The sequence below is a fragment of the Vollenhovia emeryi genome, unplaced genomic scaffold (genome assembly GCF_000949405.1).
Source record: "Vollenhovia emeryi isolate VEMERY1.0 unplaced genomic scaffold, V.emery_V1.0 DF939154.1, whole genome shotgun sequence".
NCBI classification, from domain to species: Eukaryota; Metazoa; Arthropoda; class Insecta; order Hymenoptera; family Formicidae; genus Vollenhovia; species Vollenhovia emeryi.
Genome location: NW_011967212.1, coordinates 618,874 through 629,339, shown reverse-complemented (window position 1 = coordinate 629,339; position 10,466 = coordinate 618,874). Strand labels below are relative to the sequence as shown.

At 40.7% G+C, this 10,466-nt stretch overlaps 1 protein-coding gene across 3 annotated transcripts in view; it reads right to left on the bottom strand.

Annotated features, from left to right (window-relative positions):
- LOC105565269 (CD151 antigen-like) overlaps positions 1–8,341 on the bottom strand; it is a 10,485-nt gene extending 2,144 nt beyond the window's left edge. Inside the window, exons 1-9 of one of the 3 annotated variants that reach the window (XM_012018316.1) lie at positions 7,705–8,340; positions 6,471–6,553; positions 5,964–6,176; positions 5,669–5,854; positions 2,693–2,815; positions 2,209–2,262; positions 2,049–2,141; positions 1,879–1,962; positions 64–690 (exon numbers count right to left, since the gene is read on the bottom strand). In XM_012018316.1, coding sequence (XP_011873706.1) covers positions 628–690; positions 1,879–1,962; positions 2,049–2,141; positions 2,209–2,262; positions 2,693–2,815; positions 5,669–5,854; positions 5,964–6,176; positions 6,471–6,518 — 864 coding nt within the window. In that variant the 5' untranslated portion in view covers positions 6,519–6,553; positions 7,705–8,340 and the 3' untranslated portion in view covers positions 64–627. Of the gene's footprint in view, positions 1–63; positions 691–1,878; positions 1,963–2,048; positions 2,142–2,208; positions 2,263–2,692; positions 2,816–5,668; positions 5,855–5,963; positions 6,177–6,470; positions 6,554–7,704 lie in introns of all 3 variants that reach the window. The other 2 variants (XM_012018315.1, XM_012018317.1) reach the window with 2 other exon arrangements.
- Between the last annotated feature and the right edge of the window lie 2,125 nt (positions 8,342–10,466).

Here is a 10,466-nt window from a genome sequence, read left to right as displayed (position 1 = left end):
GTGGATTGGAAACATTCTGGAGGGTGCCGTGGAAAAATTCGAAAATCGAAAAATAAGGACCACCCTAATGTATATCCATCCTTCTTGGCACTGGCAACTGTATTTACAAGACGCCACGGGATGACAATTCGCGTTGCTAGCCAAACTCCGGTGAAGATCGTCGCGAGACACCGGCGATACCGTCGTAACACCGCTATTTCTTAGTAATAGCTAGATTGAACACGACACAGATGCATATGTTATATATGTACAGCGGGGGTGTGTTGGTCACATTATTGCTGATTGGCAGCAAAATGCGCACAGAGGTGGAAATCGACTTAAACGTAAGCGTAGCACTTATTGTTCTTATTTTCAGAGTCCAGTATTTTCGAAGTTAAGATAGTTCTCAATGAACAGACACCTTGTGGAACAGAATAGATATCCATATTCTTCTCCGCGGTATATTCCTTCACTGCGACTCCCGATCATTGTCCCGACTCACACGACCGAAACGAATTTCGGAGATCTTCCCAAGTTGCGACGCACGAAGAATACGAAATGACTATACCTCTTCTGCCAAAGTTGTCAATGTAAAGACTGAACGTGCCACGACATTCTCTTTACTTCATGGAGACTACGAACCCTGGATCATTCTTCCTGCATGTCCCTTATCGTCCGGCAGAGGAAAGCGGACGTTATTATTCCGAATGTCTGGAATGATATTTGTGTGATTATTTCTTTTGCGCACGGGGGGAGAATTTTCTCTTAAAATTTACCCTAAAAATCATGCACTCGTGGGACAACAAGGCATTTTGAAGAACTGTATGAGTGTTTTTGGAAATTTTAACATCCTAGACAACATGTGTGTCTAAACGACGTGAAAGTTTTTAAAAAATAGAAAAGTTTCTGGAATTAGAATAATGAGATTTGTAGTGTAATATGTAGTGTATAACACGATTATGTTCTTGGGACAAAGTGGAGAGCTCGAATGGCGTGAGGAAACAGTGAAAAAGCAGAGGTTATAACAAATAAGAAACTATTTTTAATATCGACTGATCTCTTTCGCAAAATCGTATCTTAACTTTACGCAATTTCGGATTTTTGTGCTTAAACGCGCTTTCTGGGCCAGAATGGCTGCGGACAAGTTGCTGCTTCAAATTTTACGAAGTATTCTTCTCTTCTCTTTCAGTAAAGAGAAGAGAAACGTTTCGAAGCGTTTGCAGCAGCAGCTTGACCGCAGCCTAAGTACAAAATTGCGTAATACCGAGGTACGACCTTGCGAAAGAGATCAGTCGATATGCCTATAATACACGCCTCGAGGACATCTTTTAAATTGGTTTTCAAGACGACTTAAAGACGTTTTTAAGACAGGTCTAAAAGACGTCGAAAATCGGGACATAAGACGTCTTTAAGGTGTCTTTAAGACGACATAATGTTCTCTGGGATTCTACTAGTAATTATACTTACAATTAGTATACAGTTTACTCATCAAATTCTCTGAAATGCCACGTTGTCCCACAATTACATGATTTTCAGGGTAAATTTAAAAAAAAAATTCTCTCCGTGCAGAAAAAGAACCCAGTGAACACCAAGTAAGTTACAATATAACACGCGTGTTATATTACATTTGTATTGTTAAGTAGGAAATTATAATATTGATGTAACGTAACTGTTATTTGGCGTTTACTGGGAAATTATTTAAGACAATAACTTAATAAAGCTATTATTTGAAGAAAGGTAGCGAAATTCCTTCGAGTAAAGAATTGTACCAGTTATATAATACAATCTTTGCAAGGATATTCCGTAAAGATCAAAAGCAAGTAAAATCACAAATCTTCGATGTCACTCGGCGAATGACGTTTCCTCTAGAGGTTTCCGAAAAAACATGAAGGGATTCACCTGTATTCCCGCCATTGCCATGCCGAGAAACACCAACGTGAAGCTCTCGCATTGCAGCCAGTTGGTGACTTTTCCAAGGCAGCCCTGAGAAAAAGCATCGTTCCCTTAAAATATGTAGCAGCGTAACGTGCAACGGTAGTACGTGATACCTAGCGGTGCAGTGCGCGTACCTCTTTATGCCTGTAGCCCTCGTGACCCTCTTCATCTTGTACTTGACACGCGGCCTCATCCTTTGGCATCGGATGCAACCACGGCTTCTCGTTCTGCCAGCGACAAAAGATTACTCGCACAAAGTTCATACATTCGTTTCGTCGCCGACACGTTACTTACATTTTTGTGAAACACCCGCGTAACAACGCTCATCGGGCTGCCCGTATTTTTGTTCTGCAAAACAGAAGCTCTCGCTTTTACTAATGAATCGTGAGCTGCAGTTTGTCGACTAGACGTTTAAGATAATGGACAGTTCAAGACGAGAAATAAATCGAAAAGTTCTTTAGGAAACGATGAATATATCGAGATGCATATAATCCACAGCTTGTATCACTTTGAAAAGAGACATCTAGACGATAATGTAATAATATACGTGGACTTCAGTATTTCACTATTCTGTTTTCAAAGTGTACTTTCCCATACAGCACGCATGTCTAAAAGACATCTTTAAGTCGTCATTTTGTACATATCTAAAAGACGACTTAAAGGCGTCTTAAAGATGTCTTTTAGACATGCGTGCTTTATGGGTTGTCAGTCTCGACTTTCGAAAGTTCGATATTCAAGTTGTCTTTAGGACCAAGCTATTCAAACATGTTTGGAGTACCTCGCTGTTTTTGAGAACACAACACGTGAGGGGAACCTGCTTCTTGCTCCCCGAGATTTGATCGTCCCTCCACCAAGCCGTGCCATTGTAATCGTCATCGCCGTATATTCCGCAGCAATTAAACTGCAATGGAATCATCCATGTGCTCTTCGTACCATCGCGAAATGTCTCATTGGGCAGTCGATTTCCGACAAAGCATCGCATGCGACCCCATCATGCATGAAACGTAATTTACATGCGCGTTTTCCGCGCGTAATACATGCTGCGGGGAAAATGAGACCGGAACACTCTTAAGTATGTGTATAATATTTTAAATAAGAAAGAGGCATATTTCGCATTATCATCTCGCTGAAGCGTCGTGCACAGATGGGTATATCCAGAGCGAACCTGATATCACGGTCATAAAACACACACTACCCAGTGAACACCACCTAAAACAACACACGCAGGTTCACAAGTCGGTGATCAAATCGATATCGATCATGATTTTTCGGACCATTGATTTAATGACGACTAGATTCTTCATTGATTTCGTAAGAAGATCCGCATAACACTTTGTAGACATCTATTAGATGTATATGTACATAGAGGAAAGTCCACTGTTACGGGACAGGATTCTAATATGAGATGGTAGGTTTTTAACGTCCAAATTCAACTGCAAATCTAACTATGAATTTTGCACTAAACAGATTTCACTCCAGGGCAATAAATTCACGGTGAAATCAACAGACGATGCCTATAATTTAGTAGAAACTCCGCTATGTCATATTAGGAGCCTGTCTCATAATAGGGGACTTTCCTCTATCAATTTGATATGTAGAAGATATCAGTGTCGACCACTTGTTGATGATTTAGTTGATATCAAGTAGATATCGTATTCAAGTCGAGTCGATAGATGGAGATGTTGATTCGACTTCAATATGATATGGATTGAAATATGACTACTTCGCGGACATCCACAGAATATTTTCCAGGCAATGAAATCTTCTAAATATCAACTCGATTATTGATTTGCACGTGATCTCAACTTGATTTCAATACGATATTCACTAGATTCTTCATCGACTTGTGAACCCGGACAACTATAACAGTTAACATTAATATTATAATTGTCCACTCAACAATGTAACTGTTTTGTATAACATGTATTATAGGATAAAGGTACCTAATACCGCCTGCCAAAATTCAAATCGTCCTCACTTAAAGAGTAATTGACATTTTTGTCTGTATTTTATAGTCTCAAACCCTTAGCGGAAAAAATGTCTATAAATAACTACAAAAAATTGACTTGAAATGGAAATTTGTAGAAATTTTTATATCTTCGTTGAAACATTAATTTTTTTGTGAAAATATTTACGAAATAGTACCACAATTGACAATGTTCTCAAATGAAGAAATTATTGCAAGTAGTGTTTCATAAAAATGTACAATTTTGTAAAAATTAGTACAAAACTTTACTAGTTTAAAAAATTTGCGAAACAACAAAATCTTAAAGAATTAAAACATCTGCTTACTTGTAGAATATTACAAAAATTAACAAAAGTGTTCCAATTCTAGCATTTTCATGTTGATTTTTATAACACCTTTCAAATTTACGTAGACTTTTTGGATTCTGGTAGTTTAATTTAATTTTTTTGTAGAATTTGGTAGAATTATTTTTCTCGCAGGGATAAAAGAGAAAATATTTGTGTTTTTCATGTATAATAGGTTAGAACGGTTAAAATCTAAAATCATGTAATCCACATTGAAAAAATACAAAAATGGCACCTAATGTCGCCTACCTTATAAATTTGTATAAAAGCATTCCCTATCAATATGTATGAGTTTGTTAAGCTCTAGATATTTATTAATTTACATCATATAAACGTTGGTAGGTGTCCCAAAACTTTTTTGCTTTTTAATTGTGTTTAAAAAATATTTTCATTATACATATATGACACACTATTTTGCAATTTTTATACGTCGAGTAAATTTGTATTCTTTTTACTCTGTTTTATTCTTAAAAATGCATGCATAATGTCGCCTAGGCACACACTATTACGGACACTTCCGTAATAATATGGTGGGCGGTATTGAGTGCATCTTAATCTAGACCTAAAAACATCGTAACAAAAACGTTGAAATCAGTTAAAAATAGCGTAATATATCACTAATTATGTATTCCTAGTAAATATTTATACATTAAAAGAATGTTTGAGCTTACGTGCTCACTACGGGATGTCGAACTTGCACTGTCTGCTAAATTTTTCAGCATTCAAAATTTGTTTCAACGCGTCTCCTGAGTCAGACGTTGATTTCTATAACGTTGTAACTATAATATGTCTTCTTGCACGTGTTTAGCTACTGCTAATTCTGTGTATTGCCAATTGATACCGGCACTTTGTACGAGATATTATATACGAGATTATATACGATATTGTATATGAGATATCACGAGTGGCGATATTACGTTCTGGGCGATAATAGGTGCCTTTACCCTATTACATTTATATTGTCAAGTGAGAAACTGTAGTATTGATGTTATTGTTAATTGGTATTTACTGGGAACGTCATATCGACAACGAGCTTACGTGTTCTTATTGTCACCAGTGGTAAAATTAAACAAAAATGCAAAGCTTGTTAGTCGATTAGACTGGCGAAGTTTCAACAATTTATTTACGACGTTTCGACCTAATTCCAGGTCCTTATCAAATATTATTACTTGATAAAGACCTGGAATTAGGTCGAAACGTCGCAAATAAATTATTGAAACTTCGCCAGTCTGGTCGACAACGAGCTTTGCGTTTTTGTTTAATATCGACGGTTGAAAAACGTAAGGTGGATTAGACGAAGATGACAACGAGGAAAAATCAAGAATACCGCGAGAGGATTCGTAACGAAAAAAAAAGAAAAAAAATATATATAAGCGGTCCTGGAGACAAGACATGCCGTAGAGATCGATGAGCGGTCGAGCGACCAGCTCGGTTGATACGACACCTTGTACTGCGCGAAGTCTAGACTATTGCTGAACGGGATATCGCTGGTCGCGTCGTGCCCGTACTCCATCGCCAGTTTGTCGGCGAGCCTGTCCTCCAGATCGGACAGTATCTGGAAAGTCATCAACCCGCCGATTGCGGCCGTCACCAGTTCCGTGACGATGAGCGCGACCAGCATGCTCATGTACTGCGGAAAAACGGGAGCATACCGATAAAAACATCGTTGACCCTGACCCGACGTCTATAATGGTACTGAGCGCCCCTCGGGGCGACAATAAAGATGTCGTTTCACTCACGGTGGCGAGGATGCATTGATTTCCGCGTAGCGCGGCGCGGCAGCCGAAGAGGCCGACCGCGAACACGATGGAGCCGAGCCCGAGGAGGCTGTAAGCTATCAGATTAATAGTCTCGTACGGCTTGACGTCAGACACGAAAAGATTGAGGATGTGGCCCTTGCTGGACTCCAGGAGCAGCCACACGCCTATAACGAGCACCGTGCAGCCAGCCAGCTGCCGAGAAGAAAACCCGATCATTTTACGATTGTCTCTCCCTTATCGCGTCCGAGCGTTGCGCGTAAATTTCGGCGACGCCTGAAATAATTGTCCCCGCCTTCTCCCGAGGATAGAATCCAAGTCGCAGGCGGGGACAATGCAACAGCGCGAAAAACGATTGTATCGCTCCGGTGTACAGAATTACGCCAGAATTATTTATAACTCGAGCATCTGCGTCTAAAGTGCTCGTGGCACGTGTCGCTATTTCCAGACTTAATTTATTATGTTACAATGTGCATGCGTGTTATTTACCCATATTAATAGATTGAATATGAACAACGCGACTTTCAAGTACTTCATGTCCGTTATTCTTGATCTTCCAATTAGTCATCAATCTGCAAATATAACAGAACAACCTGTTGTGAGCTCGAATGTGTAGTAGAATTTGTCGTAGAAATGTCAAGCCCGTTAACTGACCGTTAATTAAATATTTTGCTGCGCAATATTTCAACTCGCGTCTACTCTGCTGTTATTGGTTTAAACGTTAATGCAGAAGTCGTTAAAATTAGTAACAATTGCGTTTAAATGTCAGCTTTTATTTGAACGAGCTACGTATCTTTCACAAAGACATTTAGGAACGTTATTGGTAATGTCTTTTTTCACCAGTAATTAAATCAATAATCAATCAATTGTTTCGACATAACTGGCTATGTATTTAATTTGTCATGACGACGTTTCGACTGCCAATAGTGCCAATCGCAGTCCTCTTCAGGTTTATTTAAGAGACAAACATTTACGGATCCAAATTATTGTTTTAACAAATATTGTCATACATTTAGGAATGTTTAAGGTATTCGAACATTTTTCTTCTTCTTAGCAAATGTGGTGAAAAAACCTGGTCGATTATTTTCCTCTTATTTTCAGATTTCATTACATATTCAAAAACTTCATGCAGAAAGTGCATTTTTTCCCCCAGTTATTTCTGGTAGCTTTCAAAATAACGTGAAAAGTGACTTGCAAATTTAGACAGCAGAGGCGCAAAAATATAGACAAACGTTAATGTTTTTTCTTCCCGTCTATCGAGGAAAAAATTTGCAAGTATCATAAATTTCAGTTATTTAATTCTTCGGTATTTAATTAATCCAGACTCTGTCATTTTAGCAATTTTGTTAAAGCACAGACTAACGTTAATATTTCTTCTTGCAATCTATCGAGAAAAAAAGTTGCAGGTACCATTTACTTCAGCTATTTAATTCTTTGGTCTTCATCGAGACTCTGTCATTTTAGCAATTTTATTAAAGCACAGACTAACATTAATATCTCTTCTTGCAATCTATCGAGGAGAAAATTTGTGGGTGCCATTTCTCGGCTGTTCAATTCCCCAGTCTTCCTTGATACTCGGTGCTAAACGCAATTTAGAATTCTTTATCCGCTAGTTTAACAGCTTCATTGTCTTGGCGTATTCTTTAAACACAAACTATTCCAACGCCACTGTAAAAGATTCTTCTTTCCCCAACGCAGTATAATATTGTATGCAAACATTTACCTGTCCCGAACGAGTCAGCTCGCTCTTCCCGATTACAACGTCCGTCGCTCGCTTTTGATATTCCGCGCTCGCACCAGCGTAGCACCGATTACACAATTACAATCCGTCGTACATTTTGCAAACAGCGTCGCACAGTCGTACCGAGATCACAGACGCGGATGCACATTCCGTAGTGTTGAAAGACCGTCCGCGTCTTGGCGTTTCCGAGTCGGTTCACAGGTGGTTCGCGATTACTTTACGGCACGTCATCGCTCTTCGATCGTTCGGACGCTCCGATTTGCGCGGCGCTCGAGCGGTCGGCGTCGCGGAACGGGAGGCTGGCTGGACCCGCCTGTTACTCGTCGATACTCGCCAGAGGATCGATGAGGCGCTTCGAGCGATTACTCCGCGCCACGCGTGGACGCGGTAACCGCTTATCTCGCGCAACGATAAGCGGATTTCTCGCGCGCTGATCTCGGGAACGCGTTCGGGAGCGCGCCTAGATCTCCGCGGACGACACGAGCGTTTCGGACGCCAAAACGGCGGAGGCTGTGCACGCCTTCGGATCCCGCGTTCGCCTCTCGCTTCACGTTTCTACGTCACCGACGCCGGTCCAGATGCGTCTGCGTGCTCCTGCCGTCGCGGCGCCGACGCTCTATCGCCGGGCAGAAACCCTCCCGCCTCCCGGAATCATCCCGCGTCGACGGGCTTATACTTTTATACTTCACCGACACGCTCACGTTTTCCACGCTCGCGGCGTGTGTGAGTGAGCGATTTATCGTACGCCGGCTCAAAATATAATTTCCCACGCTCTAATTAAAGTGTACCTATTCTAATTAGAGAGTGGTAACCTTCTTCCGCCCCCCGGCACACCGGGCTACGGGGAAATGGATTTTCGCGGAAAGACTCGTCACGTGTCAGCGACGCGTGTAACGTGCTGAAATCATTATCAGCGCAATGTCAGCCATGTAATTTCACGGGGGCGAAATGAACCTGTTTCGCACGTTTCCGCGCCTATATTGCAGAAAAGATTTCGCACGCTGCCTGCACTTTGATCTATCGTGAAATAGAATCGACATAGCGACAATTATATTCCTTATTTATAGAAAGGGACACTTTAGTCTTAAATGAAAAATTCTTCAATCTAGAATAGAATAATGTTGGCGCGTGCGCTATACAGGGTGTCTTTTTAATCTTGACGGGCAAATATTTCGAAAATATGCAATTTTACAAATAAACTTTTACAATAAAGGCTGCGCGCGGTCTAAAAGGGGACGTAAGATGGTGTCATTAATTTGATGTTGAATAGTTGCTTGAAGGTCACGTGAAGGTCACCTCCAATTTTTTCAACGGAACCCCCTATTGTTTATTACACTATCTTATTCTACTAACTGATATGAACAGCTTTTGTCTGAAACACTTTTCGATTTTATTAATATATAGATTCATTTCGTTTGCCTCACCGGCGGGAGAAATACCGCGGGACGTTGTATTAAAAGAAGCGTCGTTATGTAAATATAATAAATTTATTATTAAGTATTAACAATTTTTTACAGAATTCGCGCTTAAATATTATACAACTATACGAGTAAAGGTATCGGCGCTATAATCGAAGAACACCTGTGACACGTATGTACACGTGTCTCGTTCTTCTCTCTTTCTTTCTCTCTCTCTCTCTTTCTCTCTCTCTCACAATCAGTGTAAAACGCAGCTTATAAATTGCACGGCAGTGGACGCCCGCTATATACGACTAGAGATATACATTCAATCAAGTCGTATCATACTTCATTTCCCTCAACGGCCCGCGGATCTGTCGACCTTCCGATCCGCAAATCGTCGAACGGCGCGGTCGAAACTGCATCACGTGCAGGAAATGGACAATTACGCGTGCCTAATTAAGCACGCACTCCGCCACTTACGTCGTCGCGAGTGTCGATGACGCGCTCTCCGCATGGCAGTCGTTAATTACCGCCGCGGCGGTCGTGTGAACGAAAGGCGAGCGAGTCGCGGTGGAAGCGCAGCGGCCGCGATCAAGCTCGACGGTATCCCTACGATGTCGCCCTGGCGGAAATATTTTGCTGAAAGTGTAATGAAATGTTGCTGAAGCGCATTTAAAAATTTCTGTCAATTAACCCCGTTTTTTTATAATATCTTCACGTTTCAAGAAAAGTTCAGCGAAAAATCTTTTTCTTGAAGGCTCTTGAAGCCTTTCATTAAAAAGTAGCGCGGTTTTTAGTTGAAGTTTTATAATATCCGATATTGTATCATTTTTTAATATTACTTTCCAACGGCGCACTTTAACTCTCCTCATGTTTCTCGGTACTGAATTTACATTGAATCCCGCAAGGAAAATTATAACTTCTTTTCGGACACGCTCAGTGATTCCTCGATAACTTTAATTTCGCTCTCCAATCAATCTCGCGACACTTTCAGCGAACGTATTTCTACCGGGGGGCGTCTCGGTTAATTGCGATTACAATGTAATGACATGAGCAAATCGCGATTGTATAAATAAAAAAAGTATTATAGTACATAACGCGATCGGGATCGATCATTTACAAGATTGCGCGAGCTGACGGAACTCGCGTAGAGACATACATTCACAAGTACACGCCGTTCGTACAATATAACAAGTATTACAGCTTCATCCTCGAATCTCAAGTCTATGATTCGAGCCGCGGTGATCTCGTTTTTTTTTTTTGCTTTTTCCTCTCTATGATAAAGAAATGTACATTAACGCACCACGGACGGGAGTCCACGAGTCTCCGCGAGATACGAAACAT